The sequence below is a fragment of the Gekko japonicus genome, unplaced genomic scaffold (genome assembly GCF_001447785.1).
Source record: "Gekko japonicus isolate JY-2015 unplaced genomic scaffold, Gekko_japonicus_V1.1 scaffold2424, whole genome shotgun sequence".
In the NCBI taxonomy this organism is placed as follows: Eukaryota; Metazoa; Chordata; class Lepidosauria; order Squamata; family Gekkonidae; genus Gekko; species Gekko japonicus.
Genome location: NW_015172080.1, coordinates 172,320 through 200,163, shown reverse-complemented (window position 1 = coordinate 200,163; position 27,844 = coordinate 172,320). Strand labels below are relative to the sequence as shown.

At 48.3% G+C, this 27,844-nt stretch overlaps 1 protein-coding gene across 1 annotated transcript in view; it reads right to left on the bottom strand.

Annotated features, from left to right (window-relative positions):
* Nucleotides 1–56: 56 nt before the first annotated feature.
* The window catches only part of LOC107118530 (pro-neuregulin-3, membrane-bound isoform-like), a gene marked incomplete at its 3' end in the record, with an annotated part of 189,802 nt that continues 162,014 nt past the window's right edge, over nt 57–27,844 (bottom strand). Inside the window, exon 3 of the mRNA XM_015420887.1 lies at nt 57–592. Within this exon, the coding sequence (XP_015276373.1) occupies nt 57–592 (536 nt within the window). The remainder of the gene's footprint in view (nt 593–27,844) is intronic.

The window sequence follows — 27,844 nt, the reverse complement described above, 5'->3', positions numbered from 1 at the left end:
CGCCCGCAGCCGCCGCTTGGAAGGGAAGCGGCGAGCAGCGAGCAAGGAGGGGGGGCCAGAGCGGCGAGGGCCACCACGTGCTGCTCGAAGAGCAGCTTGCCGGGCGTCTTGGCCGTCGAGAAGGCACGCAGTGTGGCGTGGGCCACCCGCCGCTGCGCCCGCCAGCGCTCGGGGTAGCGCCCAAAGGCCATGCTCTTGCCACCCGACATTAGGCGGAAGGAAGGGAAGTTGGGCCTCCCAGCGAAGAGCCCACTCTGCTGCACCAGCACCTGCCGGATGGCCGCCTCGCCGTTCAACACCACGATGGCGCGCATGCCCAGGCGCAGTTGGAAGACGTCCCTGTAGCGCCGCGCCAGCTCACAGAAGGTGAGGTGAGGCAGGCGGCCCAGCTGCAGCACGTTGCCCAGCAGCGTCTCCGCACCCACAAGCACAGCAGGAGAGCGCAGGAGACCAGGAGGGCCGGCTGGACGGCGCTCTTGAGGAGCGGGGCGGGCTCCCTCTCCAGGCTGTGGGGCTCGGAGCCAGGGGGGAAGCCGCCGTTGCCGCCGATGGGAGGGAAGCGGGCAGAGCGGCGAGCAGGGGGGGGCCTCGGCTCGGAGCCAGGGGGGGAGGGAAGAGAAAAAGTGGAGACCCAACTAGAACACAGTACGCAACATTTTGTTGCGGGTCTCCACTTGTGCTTATCTAATTCCCTTTTGAAGCCGTCCATGCTTGTAGCTGCCACCACTTCCTGTGGCAGTGAATTCCAAGTGTTAATCACTCTTTGGGTGAAGAAGTACTTCCTTTTATCCGTTCTAACCCGACCGCTCTGCAGTTTCATGGAGTGCCCACGAGTTCTTGTCTTGTGAGAAAGGGAGAAAAGTACCTCTTTCTCTACCTGCTCTTTCCCATGCATAATCTTATGAACTTCGATCATGTCACCCCTCAGCCGTTGTTTCTCCAAGCTAAAGAGCCCTAAGCGCTTTAACCTTTCCTCATAGGGAAAGTGTTCCAACCATTTTATCATTCGAGTTGCCCTTTTCTGCACTTTTTCCAATGCTATAATATCCTTTTTATCATTCGAGTTGCCCTTTTCTGCACTTTTTCCAATGCTATAATATCCTTTTTAAGGTGTGGTGACCAGAACTGCACACAGTATTCCAAATGAGGTCGCACCATTGATTTATATAGGGGCATTATGATATTGGCTGATCTGTTTCTTTGGACAGTGAGCATTCTACCCTCCTGAGGTCCCTTCCCTCTCCAAACCACACCCTTCCCAGGCTCTCCCCCCAAATCTCCAGGTATCTCCCAAGTGGGAGGACACAACCCTACAGAGGGGGAAGGGAAGGAGGCAGAGGCCCTGGCCCCATCCCCAATGGAGAGGGAGGGAAGGAGAAGGCTTGCTGCATCTCCCATCTGGCCCACACCCACATGTGCTGTGCAGGGGGCAGGAGCTGTTGGCTTGCAAGGAATTTATAAGGATGCCAGCCTCCAGGTGGGACCTGGGGATCCCCTGGAATTAAACATCTGCAGACTATGGAGTTTTGTCCTCCTGGAGAAAATGGATGCTTTCGAAGGTGGACTCTATGGCACTGTACCCCTCTGAGGTCCCTGTTCTCACCGGGCTCCTCAATTATTTAGTTATTATTTGTATTTACAGCCCACCCATCCTGCGAGCGGGCTCAGGGCAGGTTATATCATTTTAGTAATACGATAAATACAGTTGATTTTTTAAAAACACAATAGTAAACATTAAAGTAATCACAGGCCAACAAAATCAGCTGGCTATGAGAGGCTGCCTAGCATATTATTTGGCTTTGTAAGCGGGTGACGAACTACCTCAGGGAGTCCATACACGGACACCCGCCGCCTCAGCCAAAAGGCTGGCGGAACAGCTCCGTCTTGCAGGCCCTGCGGAATTGAAGATCCCGCAGGCCCCTAAATCTTGATAAGGGAGCATGTTCCACCAGGCAGGGGCCAGGGCAGAAAAAGCCCCGGCCCTGGTCAAGGCAAGATGGACGTCCTTCGGTCCAGGGACAACCAGGAGATGCTGAACCATAGAGCGTAATGCTCTTCGGGGGGGGGGTGTACAGGATGAGGGGGTACCTCAGATCTCCAGGAGTTTCCCAACCTGGATCTGTCAACCCTACCCCCATCCCCTACCAGTGGCTGGGGTGACCTATGGGAAAAGCAGTTCCCAGGGGTCGTTTCGTAGAAAAAGAGCCGGGGAACTCATTAGCATAACTCGTTAGCATATGCCACACCCCCTGACATCACCGGAAGTGTGTCATGAGGCCACGCCCCTTGACATCACCGGAAGTGTGTCGTAAGGCCACACACCCCGCCCCCAACGGTCCCGGCCGCCGCCGCCGGCATTGCAGTTCCACTGCCGAGCCCCATGAGGGGCCCGGCGGTGGACCTGCAAGGCCGGCGGGAGTGCAAGGAAGCCCCGCGAAGGCCCTCCCTGGCCCCAGGCAGGCAGGGGTGGGGAGAGGCAGGGAGGAAGCAACTTACCCTCCCTCTTCTCCTGCCTCCTCCTGACTGAATGAGGGCCGGAAGCGGGGCGGCCGGAAGCAGGGGGCGGGGCTTCATCATGTGCCCCGCCCTGCACCTCACCCGGGGGAACTGCGATCCCCCGCATTCCCCCCCGAAATGACCTCTGGCAGTTACCACCTCCTTCGTGGAGGTCACCAGCTGGCTGTGGTGGCCGCTCCCACCCACATCACACCGGGTGGCCTCTCCACGCATCAGCCCACCAGAACTTTCCCCAGAAACTTCAATGGCCATGCTGGAGGGAAATGAATATGTGTGGTGTATTTCGGGGGGGGGGGAGGTTTCAAATTATAACTAGTGATGCTGACGAGATTTGCCTTGGGAAATCTTAAAAATGTGGACTCCTCCAATTCAAATTGCTTGTCCCAGTTGGAGGCAAGCCCACGCTGGAAACCCAGGTCTTAGCTTGTGTCTGGGCCCAATAATAACCAATCAGGGCTATTTTTGGGCAGGAACGCACAGGAACGGAGTTCCGGCTGGCTCCCGAGTTGGCCACGCCCAGCAGGAACTCATTAGCATAACAGGCCACACCCAACAGCAGGAACTCATTAGGATTGGCTACATTAGGGGTGTGTGGCCTAACATGCAAAAAGCCCTGGGTTTTGACAACAAACAAGGTAAACAGATTAAGAAGCAAAAGGTGGGTGTGGCTGGATGACCACAATTCTGGTAACATGGGGGTGCGGCCTAATATGCGAATGAGCTGTGCTGTCAGGGGTGTGGCCTAATATGCTAATGAGTTCCTGCTGTTGGGTGTGGCCTATTATGCGAATGAGTTCCTGCTGGGCTTTTTCTACAAAAAAAAAGCCCTGATAACCATCAAAATAAAACCATCTCAAAGTAAATTGGGTCCGATCACATCAATTGTTGGCCATAATCAACAATAACAATGTTCTCTAATGAACGGACGTTTGGCCTCAGACAGGCCTGCCTCTCCAATAAGTGAGAGCCATGTCTCCGGAGGCTTTAACCTTGTCCATGTTGGATTTATTTCTCCGGCAAATTGAACCCTTTCAAGGGCTACTTTTTCAGGTGTTAATGGCTGCAAGACACTCTTCTTAGGCGTGTTGGTGCCCAGCCCCTAATGGTTAACAGGTATGTTTCCTGAACTAGGCCCGGAAGGAAAAGAACTAGCTACTGCAGTTAACACAACAGTGGGCTTCTTACATTCTCACTAGCTTGCTACCAACAGAAGATGATCAGGAATTTTGCATCACCAGTAGTTTCTAAAATATCTTCAGAGGTAGTGCCAAAGATGACATCCTGACTCCTGTGTAATTATTGATGGAGGGCACAAATTCCATCAGAAGGAAGAAGAAGAAGAAGGAGGAGGAGGAGGAGGAGGAGGAGGAGGAGGAGATTGGATTTATACTCCGCCCTTCACTACCTAAAGGAGTCTCAGAACAGCTTACAAACTCCTTTTCCTTCTCCTTCCCACAACAGACACCCTGTGGGGTAGGTGGGACTGAGAGAGCTCTTTCCAGAACTGTCTTTGAGAGAACAGCTCTGACAGAACTATGACTTGCTCAAGGTCATCCAGCAGCTGCAAGTGGAGGCGTGGGGAATCAAACCCGGTTCTCCCAGATTAGAGTCCGTCTTGCAGTCCGTCTTAACCACCACAAAACTGGCTCTTGTAAGCCACTTTGCGACTCTTTAGGGTAGAGAAAAGGGTATAAAAACCTACTCTTCTTCTCTCAACCTAACCCACCCCACAGAGCCTGCTTTGAGGATAAAATGGAGGAGAAACATGAAGTAAGTGCCTCCGAGGAAGGGCATGATAAAAAGGTGATAAATAAATAAATCTGTTTGTGTCCCGTCTTATTTTCTTCCGTATTTCTCACACATGCAAATGATCACAGCTTCATCTTCCTTATAAGCTGAAAAGACGAGCTATTACTGTCTGTCTCCCAAAATATTATCGAGATTTTACTGTAATCGGTATACATTCTGCTGGGAGGACGCTGTGTTCGGAGCTCCCCCCCCCCCCGCCAGCCCGCTTGTAATGCTTTGGCTTCCTATGCACTGACCCAGTGAGCCACAGGTCAAATGTGCCAATCAAGCCCAGCTGACAAACCCCATCAAATCAAACTGGTCCTCATCAGGCCAGATTTAACGTATTGCCATCGGCCATCTTCTCTGGAAGATGCCACAAAATCCCTTATGAACTCAGACAATGCCCTTGTGGTCTGGGTGCCAACGAATCTGTTTCCCACGTTCTTTTAAATTCTCCATTTTATACTAAGACCTGGGATAAATTTCTGGACTCCCTTCTTTTTACATGGCGTGGTCTCCCTGAGAGTGTCAAAGCCCAGTGGCTAGTCTCTGGGCAAAACTCTTCTATAACTTTAAATGTTGCCTGTTTTCTTCAATCTGCAATGCAAATCAGGGAAACTATGAACTAATCAGGGTTTTTTCCCCCCTTGCTGTTTGTTTGTTTGTATGACAGCCACATGTTGGATGTATTCCTAAATTTTAATGTACTTTTCATCTCTGATATGCCAATAAAGGTTGTCTGTCTGCCTGTCTGCCTGTCTGTCTGTCTGTCTGGTCCTCATCAGTACACCAGACTGTTGACACCAAAGGAACAGAAACACTCACAAGTAGTTCCTATGTAATTTCTTTTCAACCCATGTGGCAGAAAAAAAGAAAAGATGCACTCTTCGGGAGACTCAAACGCGGCCATCTTCAATGTGCTTGGGAAATTCCACACAACATTAGCGCACAAATGATATGCGCATTCAGTTCCCGCCTGCGTTTGATAAAGCCCATGATAAGGGATTCAAATTTCATGGCTTGCAGGTTCTCTGATTACTAGGAATTGTTGATATTTAATTAAAAAAAAAAAAATCACTCTGCCAAGAAGGCCATTATTTCTCCTAATGGAAGTTGGAACGTTGCAAGTGCACCCGCGCTCGCTTGTCACCACATTGCTTTGCATGCTAATTATGCATCTCCATGCACGACTTCCCTCCACTGGAATTGACAGCGTAATCCCAAACAGTGTTATACTGTCCAGCTCTGCTGGACAGGTGCCACACCTTTCTCCATTCATGTTCAAAAACACTTGGTGGGCACCATGGAAGAGAATAAGATGAGATACTGGATTTATACCCCGCCCTTCACTCGGAGTCTCAGAGCAGCTTACTGTCTTCTTCCCTCCCCCTGCGGGTCAAAATGCGGGTCAAAATGCGGTCAAAATGCGGCCACGCAGCGAATAGTGTGAAACTGACCAATGCAAGCGGAGGAAACGGAAGAGCGCAGGGCGGCACAGCTGCTTGTGGGGAATCGGTCCCTGTGAGGTAGGTGGGGCCGAGAGAGCTCTTTTGAGAACTGCTCTTGAGAGAACAGGTCTGAGAGCTTGTGACTGGCCCACGGTCACACCAGCAGCTGCATGTGGAGGAGTGGGGACTCAAACCCGGTTCTCCCAGATCAGAGTCCGCGCTCCTAACCACTATACCAAACTGGCCGAAAGGTGTCAGCAACTGCCATGGTGCTTTTGGGTGACGTGTTGGGGACGACAGCAGCTGAGGGAAGCGACTTGCACTACAGCAACTGAGAAGGACAGCATTGCCAATGAAGGAACAAAGCAATTTCACAAGGGATGCTGGGGAAAAAAAACTGCTTTAAAAATGGTGCTTTTCAGCACTTCCAGAAATGTTGGCCAAGTAACGGCAAGATCTGCCTCCAGAAACTTCATTCATCTGGGTCGGATGCCAGAGACAAACCAGGATGTGCAGAGAAAGAGGAAACCCTCCCCAGAGTAATGCCACTAATCTTGCCGATACCGTTTCGGCTTCCCCTGAAACTCCTGCAATATCACGCCTGAGGAGGAGCCACCACCGTTCAAGCTCCAGATTTCGCCTGCAGTGAAATGTCCAATGGATTTCTAGAGACAATGTGACCATATGGCTTTGCTTTCCCCAAGTCATTGAGAAACTGGGAGGTGGGGAGAATGTCAGAGAGAGCCCTGCATCGCCTTGAGAGGAGCAGAACATGCCCCAAGAACGACTAGACCCAAAAATATTTGCCACAATGGTGGTGGATGATGCATACGTGCCATAGCACCAATATTTCCAAGGTCAACCACTGATAAGCACCTGACTTTAAAATATATGAATTGGCCTTTGCTATTCAAAATATAAACTACAAATACAACCAGCCGACGATGCACACATGCCGATTACAGTGACGCTGAGGGTTCCCGGCACCGGGTTGGGAAATGCCTGGATAGTTTTGGGGGTGGAGCCTGGGGAGGGGAGGGGAGGGACTTCAGCGGGGTAAAATGAGACTCCAGTGGGGGTAAATGCCATACAGCCCCCCTTCCAAAGCCACCGTTTTCTCCAGGGGGACCGACCTCTGTCGACTGGAGATCAGTTGTAATCCCAGATCTCCAGCCGCCACCTGGAGGCTGGCAACCCTGGGTGCTTATTTCCACATAACAAGCACCGGGGCTATTTTGGGGCAGGAACGCACAGGAACGGAGTTCCGGCTGGCTCCCAAGTTGGCCACGCCCAGCAGGAACTCATTAGCATAACTGGCCACACCCAACAGCAGAGACTCATTAGGACTGGCTACATTAGGGGTGTGTGGCCTAACATGCAAAAAGGCCCTGGGCTTTGACAACAAACAAGGTAAAGAGAATAAGGTGCAATAGGTGGGTGTGGCTGGATGGCCACACTTCTGGCAACATGGGGGTGTGGCCTAATATGCTAATGAGCTGTGCTGTCAGGGTGTGGCTTAATATGCTAATAAGTTCCTGCTGTTGGGTATGGCCTATTATGCTAATGAGTTCCTGCTGGGCTTTTTCTACAAAAAAAAAGCCCTGACAAGCACTATATCAGAATATAGTTCCTGCAGATGGCCCACCCTCTTGAAATCCCTGAGATCATTCAGACAATCCCGTTAGAGCTTTGGGAATGCAGGCTCTGGCCTGTGCTTAGCATTTCCAGCTCCAGGTTGGGAAGTTCCTGATGATTTGAGGCTGGAACCCGGGGAGGGCAGGGTATATTTCCTCCCTCCCCTCCAAAGCCACCATTTCCTCCAGGTGACCTGAACTCAGTCACTAACTGGAGATCAGTCACAATTGAAAGGGGAGAAGGAGAAGAAGAGGGGGGGGGGAGAGAGAGCAAGAGAGAGAGAGAAAGAGATAAAGAGAGAGCACAGATGTGAGGTGGGTGGACCTCGTAGAGCTCTGACATAAACGGCTTTTCCAAGAACAGCTCTTATCAGCCAATTATTATATGCTGTAGACCCAGTCACATTAGAGCTTGCTATAGGAGCTCCCCAGTCACCAGAATCTAAGCCCGGTAGCGTACATCAAAAAAATTGTATAAGAATTAGCCTTTTGAAATATGGCTTGCAGCACTTCATGCTAATGAAGAAATAATTACAGAATGACAAACCTGAAGAAGGACACGCAAACGGATAGTGTGCTAGAACTCCGTCGTTCGTCTGTAACTAGTACTGTATTACTCTGCATGTACTGCTAAGCTTTATATTGCATATTGTAGTGTTGTTGTTGTAATTTTGTTAATAATTGAATTCTAAACACTGCATATAGGTAAAGGTAAAGGTTCCCTTGCTCGAAAGCCAGTCGAGTCCGACTCTAGGGTTGCGGTGCTCATCTCCGTTTCAAAGCCGAAGAGCCAGCGCTGTCCGAAGACGTTTCCGTGGCTAAACACCAAGGCGCACGAAACGCTGTTACCTTCCCACCGAAGTGGTACCTATTTATCTACTTGCAATTTCTTGCTTTCGAACTGCTAGGTTGGGAGGAGCTGGAACTAGAGACGGGAGCTCACTCCATCATGCGGCACCCGGGTCTCGAACTCCTGAACTACCGACCTTCCACAGCCTGCAGTTTAGCGTCTTAACCACTTGAGCCACTGCAGCGCCTTAACACTGCATATAAAACCCAACAAATATTGTTTAATTGTACACGGTGATTTTCTGTTTTACTAGCTATTATACACCGTGGTCCTGTTTGTTGTAACTTATCAGAACTACGGCTTGCCCAAGGCCATCCAGCCAGGTGCGAGTGGAGGAGTGGGGAACCAAACCCGGTTCTCCCAGGTTAGAGTCCGCGCACTTAACCACTACAACAAACTGGCTGGCAACCATACATATGCTGGCCAGTAGGTGGCGGGGATGGGTGGACTTGCAGGGGCATGTGCTAGCCCCCTTTTCTGGGCCACCGTGCACTCCACTTCCCTCCCATCTCGCAGCTGTTTTCATTTTTTAGCAAGCCATTTTTTAAAAAAAATTCAAATGGAAGCATTAAAAATATATATAATAAAGCTCGCTCCCCACCAGCCCGGCAAGAGAGGATCATACGCAGAGAGTTGGGGAGAGAGAGACAGAACATTTATTGCTGGGAACGTGCTCAGGGCAACAGAAAGAGGACAAGGCTGGAAGAGCCCGGGAGAAGATGAAAGCCAGGCAGAGCTGATGAATGCATAAGAGCGGAGCGAGGAGAGGTTGGCTGGATGGAGGCTGACAATCTGGGGGAACGGGAGCGAAAAGGACTTTAAAAAAATGTACGTGCGATGAAATTCGACTTGGAGCAGCATTAGGAAGAGAGGGAGGGAGGAAGGGAAGAGGGGCTGTGGCTCAGTGGCGGAACATCTGCTTGGCAACGCAGAAGGTCCCAGGTTCAATCCCCGGTGTCTCCAGCTAACCGGATCAGGTTGCAAATTATGTGGACGGTCTTTGCCTAAGACCCTGGGGAGCCGCTGCCAGTCTTAGACCACACTGAAATTAAGAACAGAAGAACAGAAGAGAAGCCCATGTTGGATCAAGCCAATGGCCCATCTAGTCCAATACTCTGTCACACAGTGGCCAAAATTACCAGGTGCTATCAGGAGGTCCAGCAGTGGGGCCAGGACCAAATGTTGCCTGGTCACCCCACCTCAGCCACCGGCAAGGGGGTGCGGATAAGGTTGCCAGCTCCAGGTTGAGAAACCTCTGCGCACTCTATGGTAAAACCTCAGCTCTCCTTAAGAGAAAACATGAATATGTCATTTTTAATAAGGAAGGAAGTTTCACCTACATCTCTATGCGTCCCTAATTCTCAAACCGTGGTCTAGAGACTCAAGTGCACAGAGACACAATTTTTCTGTGCAAACTAAATCCAGTTATTCAACCCCCCAAAAAAATCCCTCCCCGTTGAGGTTGCCCACTGCATCTCTGCATGATTTACTGCTCTGGCCTGCCTTCTAACTAGTCTTCAACTGAGGACAGGCGATTATATCACAGTTCTGCCGTGTGTGTGATTTGATCATTCAGTCACTCCAGGTGCAATAGAATCCTCAGGGAGGAAGATGCCTGGCGCATCTCTGTATGACTCACTTCTCCTAAATTAGCATCTACTGAGGGCCACGCAGTTGATGCTGCAGCTCTGCAGCCACTATGATTGCATTGTTCAATCCCTTTGAGATGCAGCTGAATTCCCCACCCTCTGATGAAGATGTCTGCAGCCTTTATGCACAAGAACTGGCACCCAAGTAAAAAAATTGTGCGCGTCTCATCCTCTTATCAACAGTCTCTGCTCATATAAACTTATACTTCTCTCTTTACATTACATGCCAGTGACAACCAGGAAAGTATTGCTTGTATGCTTCGTGCCCTCTTTATGACGGATGTGCATTGTTTTATACTGTGATAACAGCACTAGGTTTCAGAACGTCTCACAAGAAATGATTTGAAGATGTAATTTGCGACAGCCAGACTTGGCCAGCCGCTCGGCTTTTTGTCCCAGAGCTGCTCTTGATGGCACATTCGGCTTTCTGTAATTATAAGGTCCCCCCCTCTCCCCCCCTTTCAATGGAAGGGTCAGGCATCTCATTACCTGAAACAAAAAATGCAAGTGCCGCAGGCATTGTTCCAGCCCTTCCTAACAGGAGGGAAACAGTGCAGGGGAGAGAAGGGCATGAGAAACAATGGCATCTCCCTCATCACTTCTAACACTTGCTGAAATCCAATCAGTTGGGTCAATAACCAGAGGACCTTGAAAAGACAAACTGGATCATTGTGAGAATGTAATTAATCCAAAGGAGTTGTCGCATTTTGGTCGCTACTGAAAAAAGAATGAAGTCACACATTCCCAACAATACCTCCAGGGCTACTTATTGGGCAAATACACACAAACACACACACACTCAAAGGGCAATTTCTTCTTCTTCTTCTTCTTCTTCTTCTTCTTCTTCTTCTTCTTCTTCTTCTTCTTCTTCTTCTTCTTCTTCTTCTTCTTCTTCTTCTTCTTCTTCTTCTTCTTCTTCCTTCTCCTCCTTCTTCTCCTTCTACTCAGGGGTGTAGACTTTCCAATTTCCCGGGGGGGGGGGGCTGGGGCTGGGCCAGAGGCATTGCTTTACTAGGAGCAAGGGTGGCTCCCGGGGGAGGCTGAGCACCTTCCTGAAAATTTTGGTGGGGGCTGACGCCCCGCTGCCCCCACGAAGATTACGCCTATGCTTCTACTCTTCTGTAAGGTTTAATTATCCCTCACCGGGAGGGGGGGAATGTGTAACAATAAAGAATCTCAATGTGCTTCAATAAAATAAGGAGGATTGGGAGAAGGCCCACTTGTTTGGCATCTTCAATAGCAAATGGCAAGACCAGCTGCAGTCATTTCTGGTCACCATTTTTAGAAGAAGGGAGGAGGAGGAGGAGAGACCCGAAGGAGTCTAACAGCAGCTTACAATCTTCCTTTCCCTTCCCCTCCCCACAACAGGCACCTTGTGAGGTAGGTGGGGCTGAGGGAGCTCTTTCAAGAACTGCTCCTGAGAGAACAGCTCTGAAAGAATGTGTAACTGATACAAGGTCACACCAGCAGGCGCATGTGGAGGAGAGGGGAATCGAAACCGGTTCCCCCAGATCAGAGGCCATGCTCTTAACCACGACACCAAAATGGCTCCCGTAAACAATATTTACAACAGGTGATATCACCATCTTTCTAAATGGGCTGGTCCTCTGAGGGAAAAGGGCTTTCTGATTTCTGAGGGAAAAGGGCTTGCCCTTCTATAAGTCCTAGCCTGGGTGGCCCAGGTTAGCCTGATCTCGTCAGATATCAGAAGCTAAGCAGGATGGTTCCTGGTTAGTATTTGGATGGGAGACCACCAAGGAAGTCCACCAAGGGAGGCAGATGATGGCAAACCACCTCTATTCGTCTCCAATGCTCCCTCTAAGCTGTGGAGTCTTGTGAGCAAAAATTCTACTTTGTGAGCTACTGGCCTTAAGGTTGTGAGCGAGCAAGTCAGCTACTGCACAAATCAGTCTGCTCTAGAGCCCTCCTTCGTGAGCCGGGACAAAACTCTGTGAGCCGGAGGCGAAAAAACTGTGAGCTGGCTCATACTAACTCAGCTTAGAGGAAACACTGTTCCTCTCTTGTCTTGAAAACCCTACAGGGGTCCCTGCCACATGGCAGAAAAAAACACGAGCAAAGTGCGGCTATTCGGAGCCGCACCAAAAGAAACATGCGGCGGTGGGATTACATTGATCCCCTGAGCCGCCGCACCGTTGCTCCCCGGCACGATCAGATGCCGGGAGGAAGCCACCGAGTGGAGCGGGAGGCCACCGGCTGCACATGCATGTGCATGAGCAGTTCGGCTGGGAGCCTCAATTGCTCTAGAAGACGGACGCTTGGGCGATCCGACGGTCGCGCTTGCTGCGGCGTCTCTGGTAAGTCCTGCTTGGGAGGTGTTTTTTTTTTTTTTAACAGCGGATTTTCGACCGGAATGGCCAGATCGGGGACGGGTGCGCACCACTTCCCAGATGTTGCGGTGGGATCGTGCCCATTTGCTGCACCCCCGATCCGTCCCTCTCCCGGCCCAAAACCTTTTGTGTGACCGGGGCCAGGGTTCACCATAAGTCAGCTGTGACCTGATGGCATTTTCCACCACCATCCCTTCTATAATCACCAAGGGGTGGCGAGCAATTCTGTTTAAAAGGCTACAGCATCATGCCCACTTTAGTTTTGGGGAAAACATATAAGGAAAGGGAAATATATACAAACAAAGCAGAAATGACTCAGCAGGATCGCAGTCATATGATAGAAAGCAAACATTAAGGGGGGAGGGAAATTATATTGAGAATAAACAACTCCAAGGTATGCAGAAGACAACCTTTTTTAACCAGCGATTCATCATTGCATCTAATTAGAATGGTTATTTTTATCAGTTTAGCTGCGGACCAGCAGTTTGAACCACCTGCCCATTCTGATTCATGCAACACACATCCTTCTTTTAGCGGTGAAGTCGCATTCTGTTGATTTTGGCAAATGTTTTCACTTCACTGAAAACTGGCACTGCAGACTACGTAAGAAGATGGACACCGTTTTCACGAGGACAGGGTTTCCCCAACCATTATTTTATAATCAGCTCTATATCACACCCGCACACCCCCACACTCAAATCCATTTGCATATGGTGGTATTGCTAGTAAAGGTCAAGGTCAAGTTTCCCCTTGCTCGAGAGCTAGTCGAATCCGACTCCAGGGGGGCAGTGCCGATCTCCGTTTCCAAGCCAAAGAGCCAGCGCTGTCCAAAGATGTTTCCATGGCTACTGCTAAAACAGAACTCCCATTCAAATAGCCGGCCTGTTTGCTATTGCACCTTGGGTTAGACTGCTGCTATTCAGCACCCCCCTTTTAGCCATCTGGACTAACCCAGGATTGGGCAAGGTGGTGGTTGATTGCTAATCTGAGTCTCCATTCCAATAGCTGGCCTTTTTGGCTATTGCACACTGGATTTGACTGTTGCCGTTCAGCATTCCCCTTTCAGCCAGCTGACGGGGCTTGCTCATACGCATACAGCTGGTCACTGGCTAACTCCATTCGAACACAGAATTGCACACAGAATTAGAGTACAGCTTTTCAACATTCCCTCTTCATCAAGCCAACTAGCCTGCTATGGAGCACCCTTCCCCCTTTTGTACTGGTTAGCATCGTTAAGGAATTCTTTTAATTCCTCTATACTTGGTTTCTCCCTGAAATCCAACAACTGGTTTCATTTCCTTCGTTTAGGAATTTGGAGTCTGTTTCAAATCCAATTTGAAGACAGGAAAGCCCCTTGCTGTGTTGGCCTTATACAGTTGCAGCTGAATGGCACCTACTTACAGATATAATGTCCTCCCAAATCTTTGTATCTTTGTACCCTCTTGCTAGAACACTCTGTAATGTGTAACACACACACAGAGAGAGACAATATCCTGCATGGGCTGAAGTTACAAAAGGGTGCATGGCATAGTAACAGAAAACTACAAAGATCCCAGAGAAATACTACTACTGAAGGAGAAAAAGAGAATAAACCAACAGCTATCCCTTTAAGAAGTGAGTTTCTAGGGGGAAAAAAACAGAAATTCCACTTCTGACTGCAACGATATAATTGGCTAAACTGTGCAGGATTCAACTAGTCACCCACTTCTCTCTGTTTTTGCTCTAAAGATCCTTGAAAGCCATCCATGAAACCTTTGGCTACATTTGGAAAGGTAAAAGGTAAAGGTTCCCTTGCTCGAAAGCCAGTCGAATCGGACTCTAGGGTTGCAGTGCTCATCTCCGTTTCCAAGCCGAAGAGCCAGCGCTGTCCGAAGACGTTTCCGTGGTCATGTGGCCGGCATGACTAAACGCCAAGGTGCACGGAACGCTGTTACCTTCCCACCGAAGTGGTCCCTATTTATCTACTTGCAATTTCTTGCTTTCGAACTGCTAGGTTGGCAAGAGCTGGAACTAGAGACGGGAGCTCACTCCGTCATGCGGCACCCGGGTCTCGAACTGCTGAACTACTGACCTTCCACAGCCTGCAGTTCAGCGTCTTAACCACTTGAGCCAATGCAGCTCCATTTGGAAAACTTAGCCATAATTTTAAACATGCAATGTTTACTCTCAAAACAGAAATAATGCATACATATATAATTATATATATGTATATACACACACACACACTTTATGGGAAGTTGATACCCACCTATGTTTTCCCCATTTCACTGCAATAGATTTATTTATTTATTTTACCCTAACTGCAATATAATGCATCAAGCAAGTCCTTTTCAACCTTTCGGAAAGAAGTCTAATTTGTTCCTCTTGTTAGCTTCTCTTCGAGTCCTTCATCCCTTCTTTACGTGGGTTTTTTCTTCCGTGACACTTCCGTGCAGCCTGCAGATTTAATTATGGCTCAGAGAAGCCTATGCTGATCACTGTGAGGATGGTGATTCAATGCCCAACCAAATGAGGTTGTGTGTTTCAGCATACACTTAACAACACAAGAGATCTGCCCTTCAAAGATTAAACCTTTATGCTTCTCACTTAGAGTCACTGCTTGGGGACTGCCCGTTCGCTACAGAATGCTAATAGGATCAGGTTCCCCAGGGCGTATGAAAAAGACGGAGCAAAGACGATAGTCGAGACTTTCACACACACACACACACAGTATCACACAACTTTGAAAGACTGTCTTTCCTTTAATGAAAGAGTCGAGCAAAATGAGCTTGCCATTTCTCCTTTGCTACAACAGAAGGGAATGAACAAAACACTACAGGATCTGAATCTGGACGCCATGCGGTTGCCGACCTGCAGGTAGAGCCTGGATATCTCTCGGTATTGCAACTGATCTCCGATGACAAAGATCACTGGAGAAGATGGATGTTTTGGCAGGTGGACTATGACATTACATCCTGCTGAGGTCCCTCCCTTCCCCAAACCCCGCCTTCCCCCGGCTCCACCCCCAAACTATCCAGGTATTTCCCCGCCCAGAGCTGACAACCCTATGGATGTGTCATAAATAATTCCACACAAATTATTTGATGTGTCGGACCCTGCCGTCTCTAGCAGTAGGCACTTGGATGCCCAAGAGTGAAAGGGAAGCTGAAGAGGAAAAGGAAGGGCAGGGACAGAAAGCAAGCGCTAGGCCAAAATCCACCACCTGTGCTCCTTCACAAAAGACAATGTGGTTAGGGCTGGCTCATCCAGGAACAAACACAAGATCCTCACCTTGAGAGGTGGATCCTGGGTGGAGGAGGCAGCCTCCCCCTTGCTTAGAAGCAGGGCTATGCTGGCTCCCGAGTTGGCCACGCCCAGCAGGAACTCATTAGCATAATAGGCCACACCCAACAGCAGACACTCATTAGGATTGCCTACGTTAGGGGTGTGTGGCCTAACATGCAAAGGAGTTCCTGCTACAAAAAAAGGCCCTGGGTTTTGACAACAAACAGGGTAAAGAGAATAAGAAGCAAAAGGTGGGTATGGCTGGATGACCACACTTCTGGTAACATGGGGGTGCGGCCTAATAGGCTAATGAGCTGTGCTGTCAGGGGTGTGGCCTAATATGCTAATGAGCTTCTGCTGTTGGGTGTGGCCTATTATGCTAATGAGTTCCTGCTGGGCTTTTTCTACAAAAAGAGCCCTGCAGAAGTGTATGAATCTCACCTCTTCTTGCCCAAACCTCTCGAAAACCAGCCCACCAAGTTGCACATATCTTACAAGAGGGCCTTCCTGTTATGAGAGTATGGCCATCGTTTTGGTTGCCTTGGTGATCCAAGAGGCGGCCAAACTCTCAACCGAGGCAGGAACTGTGTGGGAGTGCAGAAAGTCCGACAGAGCATGTGGAGTCGCCACCCTGGTACAGAGATACTTGGCGGAGTGGCCATTTAACTTACAGGGAAGGTTCCCGGAGGGCTGCTGGTGGCCCGGAGCAAACGGAACCGGAATCCAGTAGCTCTGTCAGCACTGCAGGCGTCATCTGGCTCAGACCCTTCAGGGGCAGCTATTCTGACCGAGGAAGGAAGGCGACCTTAACACAGAAGAGGCACTGGCCTCCAGCTAGGTCGCCCTCTTTCCTGGAAACAAAGTCTCTTTCTGCACTCTCCTTTTAATCCATGTCGACTGTGGGTTTGATTCCCCCACTCCTCCACATGAAGCCAGCTGGGTGACCTTGGGTCAGTCACAGCTTTCTCAGAGCTCTCTCAGCCCCACCGACCTCACAGTGGGTCTGTTGTGGAGAGAGGAAGGCAATTGTAAGCTGCTCCGAGACTCCTTCGGGTAGTGAAGAGCAGGGTATGAAACCAACTCTGAGCCAGTTTGGTGTAGTGGTTAAGTGCGCGGACTCTAATCTGGGAGAACCCGGTTTGATTCTCCACTCCTCCACTTACTCCTGGCTGGATGACCTAGGGCAAGCCGTAGTTCTGATAAGAGCCGGTTCTTGAAAAAGACCAGTTTCTGTCAAGAGCTCTCTCAGCCCCACCTACCTCACAGGGTGTCTGTTGTAGGGAGGGGAAGGGAAAGGACTTTGTAAGCCGCTCTGAGACACCTTTGGGTAGTGAAGGGCGGGGTATAAATCCAATCTCTTCTTCTTTTTCTTCTTCTTCTTCCACCTCCTCCTCCTCCCATCCAGGCCAACCCCCTGTACCATGCAGGATGACCTAAAGTAGTGATGGTGAACCTTTTAGAGACCGAGTGCCCAAACTGCGACCCCAAACCCACTTATTTATCACAAAGTGCCAACACGGCAATTTAACCTGAATACTGAGGTTTTACTTTAGGAAAAAACAACTCATACATTAACTTAAGGTGATCCAAACAAAGTAAGGAAAGCAATCCCAAATGCTTTCATTTACTTAAAACTATTTGGCAGAGAATTCGACACTTTAATGATGGTCCGGGCCTGGCTGGGGCGATGGCACGCGTGCCCACAGAGAGGGCTCTGAGTGCCACCTCTGGCACCCGTGCCCTAGGTTCGCCACCACTGACCTAAAGCATCCCTGACAAATAATCATCCAGCCTCTGCTTAAACCCCTCCAAGGCAGAAGAACCTGCAAGAGCCCTGGGCAACTAATTCCACCATTGCACTGCCCTTATTATTAAAAAATACCCCACAGATATCTCCCCACCAGTGTTCCCGCTAAGCTGAGTTAGTGTGAGCTAGCTCACAGTTTTTTTAGCCTCTGGCTCACACATTTTTGTCATTGCTCCGGAAGGATGGCTCCAGAGCAAGCTGATTTCTGCAGCGGCCAAACCACTGGCCCACAACTTCAATGCCAGTAGCTCACAAAGTAGACTTTTTGCTCACAAGACTCCACAGCTTAGAGGGAACATTGCGTCCCCACCAGTAATTTAAACCAATTATTTCGAGTCCTGTCCTCTACTACCAACGGAAACAGCTCCCTATCTTCCTCTAAATGACAGCATTGCAAATATTTTAAAAGAGTGATCATATGTGCCTCAAATTCGAACTCTGAGAAATCAGGAGTGGCAGGGAAATGCAGAAAGGACCAAAGCTATAAACTCCCCAGGACATATTTTTCTCTTTATGGAAACAAATGGGCAGGATAGAAATTAGCCCACCTGCCAAGAAGAAGACAGACCACTGCTTTGGATATCCTGAGTTGCACCACAAACACACAGGAGACAGGCAGCACTTTATGACTGGATTAAATGGCGATGGCAGGACTCCAGGGAAACTCCGGACCAGTGCAGGTCAGAGAGCACAAACCAGCCGGGGGAAAGGGTGTAAAAGCTTAGCAAGTTCTCTGAAGGCCTGCGAGCCAAGGACCAGGGAGAAATGGAGTGAACCCTGCCCTGACCAGTCTCTGTTTCAAAGTTCCAGCTTTGCTTATGCTCCTTCCTTGGAAAGGAATGGCAAGGTTTTGAAAAAATCAGTGATTTGAACAGCTTAGGTAAAGGTAAAGGTTCCCTTGCTCGAAAGCCAGCCGAGTCCGTCTCTAGGGTTGCGGTGCTCATCTCCATTTCCAAGCCGAAGAGCCAGCACTGTCTGAAGACGTTTCCGTGGTCATGTGGCCGGCATGACTAAACACCAAGGCACACGGAACGCTGTTACCTTCCCACCAGAGTGGTACCTATTGATCTACTTGCAATGTCTTGCTTTCGAACTGCTAGGTTGGCAGGAGCTGGAACGAGAGACGGGAGCTCACTCCGTCATGTGGCACCTGGGTCTCGAACTGCTGACCTACCAACCTTCCACAGTCTGCAGTTCAGCATCTTAACCACTTGAGCCACCACAGCTCCTTGAACAGCTTGGTTAGCCTCTTGTTTTGCTTTTCCCCTTAATTCTCTAACACACCTCTGTGATGTTTAGATATAATAAATTATCCTGTGCTTCAGTGGGAAAAAAAACACTATATATCTATATCTATGGATGGGTGGATAACAGACAGACAGACAGACAGACAGACAGACAGATATCTCAGTAAATAAAGATCTGGTTTCCTTCTCAAGATCTCAGACTGTGTTCACAGATTTCACCCATGGCACCTGGCTGCTTGTCCATGCACAGATCAAAAACTCCAGACTGCAATGTTCCCTCTAAGCTGAGTTAGTGTGAGCTCGCTCACAGTTTTTTAGCCTCCGGCCCACATATTCTTGTCTTAGCTCAGGAAGTAGGGCTCCAGAGCAAACTGATTTATGCAGTAGCCAAATCATTTCCTCACAGCTTTAATGCCAGTAGCTCACAAAGTTGAATTTTTGCTCACAAGACTCCACAGCTTAGAGGGAACATTGCTCCAGAGTGGGCTGAAGTCAGCAGGACGAAGAAGAAAAGGGGTTACAATGCAGCTCACATGCAGGGCCGGCCCCAGCTTATTTTGCACCCTAGGCGAGGATCCCTTCTGCCCCCCCCCGCGCCCACCAATTTTCAAAAATGAATGCATTTTAGGAATGAAAAACACAAATAATCAAGAAGCTTCCAGAGTACGGGGCTGGGTTCAGTTTGGCGCCCCTAAGGGCCATCTCGCTCTAGGCGATTGCCTAGTTCGCCTAGTGAGTGAGCCGGCCCTGCTCACATGCACCCACAAACACACACACACGGCCTCTCTCTCTCTGTGTCTCAGCCTGTGGGCCACAGAAGAACAGGACAGAGTCTGAGAGCTGGCAACCTACCTGAGGCAAACAAGAAAGGAGAGGAGGGCTGGCCTTCCCTCACACACATGCAGATTCCCCAGCAACTCTTGAGTAATCTCAAGGCAAGGACAGCGGGGAAGGGGGTGGGGGGCCCATTGCCATGGTAACCATTGTTGTCAGCTCACCGGCTGCCTATTCTTGCCTCACTGACAGTTATGGTTGCAGGACAGAGTAACAGGTGAGCCAATATATGTACTTGGTGCAGCCGGTTAGGTCTGAGCTGAATGAACATGTGTGGCCGCTTTCTGCTGATCTCTCCAGGCCCCTCAAGGTCAGTATTGTCTACTCAGACCAGCCCTGGCCTCTGGGGTCTCAGGTGAGGGTCTTTAACGTCACCTGGTGCCTGATACTTTTAGCTGGCGTGACCAGGGATTGAACCTGAGACCTTCTGCAGGAGAAGCAGATGCCGTGCCAGTGAGCCACACAGCCCATGGCCAGGCTGGCTAGGGGCACTGCAGGGACTGCTCAGCTGGCTTGTTCCGGGACCATTTTATCTTCCCAGCCTGTCCTCCTGGGAAATAAGGAGGTGAAAAGCATCAGAAGATCCTATGGTTCCTTGGGTGGGAGGTGGTGGGTGGGGTACCAAGGCACAGGGGGTAACAGCAGCAAGGTAGGAGGCCGCACCTACAGGGAGTAAAATGCCTTACGCTTCTCCTGCAGGGGTGTTGACACAAGTCATAAGAACATAAGGGAAGCCAATATTGGATCAGGCCAAAGGCCCATCCAGTCCAACACTCTGTGCCACACAGTGGCCAAAAATACCAGGTGCTTTCAGGAGGTCCAGCAGTGGGGCCCGGGACACTAGAAGCCCTCCCACTGTTGCTTCTAGTGTCCAGCATCATTTGAGTCAGCCTCGACTCACAAAAGCAGTTACAGGTGGCATCGGAATGGAAAACAACAGGTACTCCAATTCCCGAAGCAATCTAGAGGGCAAAGACCAGCTCACTTGTTCCCAGTAGTTTATGGTTTCTTAAGGAGCTCCACACACACACACCCCACTGCTTTAAGAACCAATAAGCAAAGTACTTTGCTGTTCTTAGGTATGACAGATCCCACATCTAGTCCCCAGCTCCAAAGGAATGCATTCCAAAGTCTGCCAGAAACATAGTTCCCATCTGTCTTGGTTCTCAAGGAAACCCAGCATCTCTCCACAAAAAGGAAGAAATAAATACCCATGCAGGTACTGATATGTAACCCTTTGTCTAGCCGTTGGTATTCAGCTTTGTTGTTGTTCAGTCGCACAGTCGAGTCCGACTCTTCGCGACCCCATGGACCATCTCCCGCCAGGCCCTCCTGTCTTCCGCCATCCTCTGAAGTTGGCTCAATTTCATGTTCGTTGCATCGATGACACTGTCTGACCATCTCTTCCTTTGCCGTCTCCGTCTTCTTTGACCTTCTTGGATCTCTTTCCCCCTCATGGATCACTGCCTTGTCGTGGTGAGGGGGCTTGCACGGTTCGATGAAGCTGTGGGCTATGCCGTGAAGGGCCACCCAAGACGGACAGGCCACAGCAGAGAACTCAGACCAAGTGTGATCCCCTGGAGAAGGTAATGGCAACCCACTCCAGTATCTTTGCCAAGAAAACCCCATGGACAGTATCAAAAGGTATTCAGCTTATTGCATAGTTATTGGAAAGATCCCCAATCAACCCTGTCCTCAGATACGTTCATCCTTCCTTTTCGATCCACTACCAGCAATATTTTTTTTAAAAAATTAAGTTGAAATGTGTTTATTATTATTATTTAACTGGCTGTGCATTTGAGTAAGAACACGCTAAAATTGTTCATTAGAAATGTTAATTTGTTCACAGTGGCTTGTTTTGATGGCTGTTGCCTGCGTGAAAATTAGAACCGATTAAGGCCTTATTTAATCCTCCTTTAAAATTAAAAAAATGTCTTCAATTGCGGGGTTAAATAGCAGTATCAGTAGGCACAAAAAATGTATCTGATTCTGCAGATAATGCTTCCCGCCCCCCATCTTTCTCTATTGCCCTTGTTCTTCCCTTATCACTGACTTCTGCATCCGCATCCTCATCATTAGTGATTCCAGCCAATTAGGAATCAAACAGTAAATGGGATGATATCACAGTGTTGCACACAATGTGATTATGTAACTTAAGGTACCTGAAGCCAACGGGATGAGATCCAACAAGGCAATATGTAGGCACATTTTTGCAGTGAGTAAAAGAAAACTCCTTGGGATGTGAAATGATATAATATAACCCAGGGCAGGGCTATTTTGGGCAAGAACGCACAGGAACGGAGTTTCGGCTGGCTTCCAAGTTGGCCACACCCAGCAGGAACGCATTAGCATAATAGGCTACACCCAACAGCAGAAACTCATTAGGATTGGCTACATTAGGGGTGTGTGGCCTAACATGCAAAGGAGTTCCTGCTACAAAAAAGCCCTGGTTAAACAGAATAAGAAGCAAAAGGTGGATGTGGCTGGATGAGCACACTTCTGGTAACATGGGGGTGTGACCTAATATGCCAATACGTTGTGCTGTCAGGGGTGTGGCCTAATATGCTAATGAGTTTCTGCTGTTAGGTGTGACCTATTATGCTAATGAGTTCTTGCTGGGCTTTTTCTACAAAAAAAGCCCTGACAGGGCAATGCTCCCTCTAAGCTGTGGAGTCTTGTGAGCAAAAATTCTACTTTGTGAGCTGCTGGCATTAAAGTTGTGAGCAAGCAAATTGGCTGCGGCATAAATTAGTTGCTCTGGTGACATCCTGTGTGAGTTAAGACAAAAATGTGTGAGCCGGAGGCTAAAAAACTGTGAGCTAGCTCACACTAACTCAGCTTAGAGGGAACACTGGCCCAGGGGTCCCCAACCTTTTTGAGCCTGCCAAGCACATTTGAAATTCTGACATGGCACAGTGGGCGTAGCAGAACAATGGCTTTCACAAAATGGCTGGCGCAGGAGGCAGAACCAGACACAAAATGGCTGCCACAGCTTAACTTCAGTTGTACAGTGTAGATCCTTCTACTGTGGTGGCAGCTGCTGCCAAAGCAACATTTAAAAAAAAATCTGCACAGCCAATCAAATCTCCAGTAGTCAGTCAAAACCCTTGCTGGGTAAAAGCCCTCCCTGGCCCCACCCACTTCCTAAAAACGCTTGGCTGGTGCCAGAAAAACTGTTGGCAGCTGCCATGGATCCAATGGGCACCATGTTAAGGACCCCTGTATAGCCTGATCTCCTCCGATCTCAGAAGCTAAGCAGAGTAGGTACTTGGATGGGAGACCACCAAGAAAGACTTTGCAGAGGCAAGAAAAGGCTAGCCACCCCTGCTTGTTGTTGTTGTTCAGTCACACAGCCGAGTCTGACTCTTCGTGACCCCCTGGACCAGATCACGCCAGGCCCTCCTGTCTTCCGTCGTGCTCCAGAGTTTGCTTAATTTCGTGTCCGTTGCATCGATGACACTGTCTAACCATCTCATCCTTTGCCGTCCCCGTCTTCTTTGACCTTCAATCTTTCCCAGCATCAGGGTCTTCTCCAGTGAGTGCTCCCTTCTCATTGGGTGGCCAAAGTATTTGAGCTTCAGTTTCATTATCTGGCCTTCCAGGGAACAGTCAGGGTTGATTTCTTTTAGGATTGACTGATTTGATCTCCTTGCAGTCCCGGGGACTCTCAAGAGTCTTCTCCAGCACCATAATTCAAAAGAATCTATTTTTTTGGCGCTCAGCCTTCCTTATAGTCCAACTCTCACAGCCATACAGTACTCCTGGGAATACCATTGCTACCTCTGCTTACTCACCTTGATAACCCTACGGGGTCACCATAAGTTGGCTGTGACCTGCTGGCAACTTATACACACACACGCACAAGAGAAAACCCCACGCTTGACAAAATGACCACACTTGTTTGACACTGCTGAAACTATTTGCAATAAAAACTGTGTCTTTTCAATTCCACCCTCATTCAAAGAAAGCTCTCGTCCATTACTACTTGGAAGAAATCCAGTATTATCTGCTAGGCAGCAGATATCTTAGAAAACCGATTCCACGTTTTCTGCTGCTTGCAAACTGGAATGCCAGGTCAGCTGTAAACCTACCAGGGAGACGTACCTAATAATTACATTAATTAATTTAGAGATGCCCAATCTGAAGTTACTATAATTGCATGTTACTTTAATTCAGTGGCTATTTCAACTGTGGAGGGTTTTGATGGTGTTCAGACGGTGTAAAAAAAAAAGCAACATTCTTATCTAAACAAAGGAGGGAAAGAAAAGATGCTCAAGCTGTCTTTCACAGCAATGTCTGCGAGATCTGCTAAGCCAGTTAAACAAGAGTATAGTTAAAAGAAGGTACCACTCTAAATTCATTCCAGGACCTTCAGTCCTCCTCTGTAATTAGATCAGCATGCACCGCACATTAAACAGCAGTCAACAGAGCTGTTACTGCCAGGAACAGATATAGATTTAATAGAACAAATGACGGAAATGTTGGGTAGCAAATCATGGAGGAGCTGTGAAGCCATAATAATTCTCGGGACCCTAAAAGAACTGCTACTGCCGCAAACAGAACTCGGTCCCAATATGGAAGCGATAGACAAAAACAACTTTCATTGAAACGGAACTTGTATATCCAGTTAAGCCTCACTGATTTCACTGCAATTTATGCCCCTAACCATGGGACCATACAGATGGACCTTTTATCACCTGGGGAACCCTACAGATTACTGGGGTGGGGAACAACTAAACTGATGACAGTTCACCAAATGGTGATGTGTGTACCCTTCTGAACCAAAAGGTAGGTAGGCCTGTTGCTGCATAGTAAAATCCTGAAACAAAAGGCCATGAAATGCCTTTAAGACCGACCAAAATAATACAACACTGTAAGCTGCTAATCAGCATTATCTCGCCTACACATAAACACAGAGCTGGGAGGGATCTCAAGGGTCATCTAGTCTGCCCCCTGCACAACACAGGAAATTCACAACTACCCCCCCCCCACCCCCTGTAACCCCTGCTCTATGCCCAGAGGAGGGCAAAAAATTGTCCTCCAGGTTCCTCTGGCCAATCTAGTTTGAAACATGTTTTCTCCCAGTCAGCCACCGGTATCTCCCAGGCAGGCCCAGTAAGGCAGAGATAGAATGTGGGACCCCCTCTCCTGCAGACTCAAGAAAGCAGGGTGGGAAATTCACTCCGTTGCCTGGTCCCCACATTTGACAATTTCAGCGGCCTAGAGAATCAGGCTGCTTTCAGCTCTCTGTCTGAAACCTGGGTCTGCTCAGGTTGCCAGTTCTGGGTTGGGAAATACCTGGAAATTTTTTTTTGGGGGGGTGGAGGCTGGGGAGGGCAGGAAAAACTTCCTATGCTTCCATACATGGTCATAGATCCAAGAGAGCACCTGAGGATGTTCTCACCAATTGAAAGGACGGTATGAGCATCCATCTTATCTAGCGTTTGCATGCACTCAGTGCTGAGTTACCCCTTGGTAAAGGGTTATCTGCTCTTGCCCATTCTCTGGATCCCATACAATCCTTTCAAAAAGAAGAAGAAGAAGAAGAAGAAGAAGAAGAAGAAGAAGAAGAAGAAGAAGAAGAAGAAGAAGAAGAAGAAGAAGAAGAAGAAGAAGAAGAAGAAGAATCTTATCAGAACTACGGCTTGCCCAAGGTCATCCAGCCAGGTGCAAGTGGAGGAGTGAGGAATCAAACCCGGTTCTCCCAGATTAGAGGAGGAGGAGATGGGATTTATACCCCGCCCTTCACTACCCAAAGGTGTCTCAGAGCAGCTTACAAACTCCTTTCCCTTCCCCTCCCCACAACAGACACCCTGGGAGGTAGGTGGGGCTGAGAGAGAGCTCTGACAGAAACTGCTCTTTTTTCAAGAACAGCTCTTATCAGAACTACGGCTTGCCCAAGGTCATCCAGCCAGGTGCAAGTGGAGGAGTGGGGAATCAAACCCGGTTCTCCCAGATTAGAGTCCGTGCCCTTAACCACTACACCAAACTGGCTCTAAGGTTGCCAGGTCCTCTCCCTTCTAGCCACCACGGGGAAGCTTTTCTTGATGATTAACAGAGTTCTGGGAAACTCCTGGAGATTTGGAGGAGGGAGCCTGGGGAGGACAGGGACTTCAGTGGGGCACAATGCCATACAGTCCACCGTCCAGAGTATCCCTTGTCTCCAGGGGAACTGAACTCTGTAGTCTGGAGAGGAGCTGTAATTCTGGGGGGTCCCCAGGTCCCACCTGGAGGCTGGCATTGCCAGATCTCCAGGCATTTCCCAACACCTTTTTTTAAAAAAAAAATCCAGAGATCTAGTTCACAAATGCCTCTTCAGCAAGCTCAACTGTTCTTGTAGTATTAAAACTACAGTTACCCGAAACACTTCCCCCCCCACCACCATCAGGGTATAGCTGGAATTCACACAGGAGGGCATGCTCCTGATGCACATATTAGATTCCATATTGAGCACTATTTACTGAGATGCTCATGGCACGAATCACTTAGGCAGAGATTTATATACCCTATTTTACCTTTGCACAATGGATTCTCAAAGCAGGAGTTGGTTGTTTTTTTGCTCTCTGATATGGACGTATATGTGACCAGCAGAATGTCCCTGTTTGCTTTGGCGGCAAAAAAGATAAGATTAAGGTTAGGATTCAGTGCAAGTTAGTGAAGGGATAACTTAGTGTGATGTATATGGATTGTGTTTGTATTTATGCTTTGTTATGGCTAATACAATAAACTTGATGATGATGATATTAGATTCCATATCAAAAATGAAGTCAAATGAGGAGGAAGATCTATGTTTTATTCCAATTAACAGGAAAACAGTTGGACCAAATCGTCCATCCAAAATTGACTACTTTCTTCTCAGCATATTCAGGAGATATGCTTCAATTAACAGGAAAACAATTGGACCAAATAATCCATCCAAAATTGACAACTTTCTTCTTTTTCTTCTCCACCTTCTTCTTCTTGAACATATTCTGAGCATATTCAGGAAATACATGGTATTTTATACATGGACTGACATCATCAAGAAAACAATATTCAAAGAGCATAATTGGTTATAGAAGACAGTGGTAATTTGAGTAATAATCCTCTGATTGGCCAGATGTAAAGAGAGATGTACCTACGTATAATCTAAGTGTTTACTTAACCTAACCTAAAATGATAATGTGGAAGGATTCCTCATACCCTAAACAAAAGTCGGTTTTTTTCCTGATATGAGACCAAAATCTGCTCTGACCCAGACATTTCGTTTTGCCCTTCAGAACTACAGAACCATGAACTTTATACCTATTATCTTGTCTGCTAGCATTATCAGACCTACATGGGGAAAGCCTTCTATATAAATGGGAATATATATTCTATATATTCCCATTTATACTACACTCCTGTCAAAGCTAAGCAGGCCTACGTGAAGTCGATGTGTGGATGGGATTCCTGGCAACAACGCCTGTCACCTTGGATCCCATCGTGGGCAAAAAGGGTCAATGCCAATGAAACAAACAGAGCTTCACAAACATTTCATTTTCTTCGAATGATCGTCAAGGTTACAAACAAATAGGATGGTTCCATCTACCCTCAGTTCGACTCGGTAGGAATTCATTGCAGAAAATGACCCTGGATGCAGATCATCCTATGAGCATCAGATTTTGCTGAGGTATAGAACACATTTCTAGCATTCTCTAATGCAGAAAGCAAGTCTGTAGCCTGCAACAGCCAAGGGATCGGGGCCTGAATGGTTTCCTATCTAAACGAGACCACATAGGTTTCTAAATGCACAAACTGGAAATGCAGAAGGGTTTGGTGCTGAAAGGACAGCGCTTTAATACTGAGACTACTGATCTATTTCTCCCACTCATCAGCTTGGTCTTAACAGCTACCCAGTGAAAGGAAGGCCAGGCAGACGAGAGTGAGAAATAGATTAATGTCCTTGAAGGTATAGAGGGTTAGTTTGGACACAGCAACCTAGGTTCAAAATTCCACTTGTCTATTGAGCAACACTGAATTACTCTCCATCAGCTTAACCTACCTGTAGGGGAATAAAACTAAATAAACATAAGTACACCATTGTGAGTTCCTTGGATAAAAGGGGAGGATAACAGGATAGGTAGATGTGCATCAATGAGTTCTATTATGCAACACCTGCATAATTTAGCTTACTTTATTTATTCACATTATAGTCCAGGGGTGGCCAAACTTGCTTAATGTAAGAGCCACATAGAATAAACATCAGATGCCGGAGAGCCGCAAGACATGAACAGATATCACACACACATTTTTACTGAAAAATATGCAGATCTGCTTTTTATTAACATTAAATGAGACTGCCAAAAATTAAAAAAACAGATATTGATAATGATTTACTTGTCCAATGATATTTGTTTGCTAGTGATATTTACTGGCCTGAGAAAGAGGGGGGGGGAGAAAGAGAAAAAAGCAAAGAAAGCAATAGGGAGGGAGG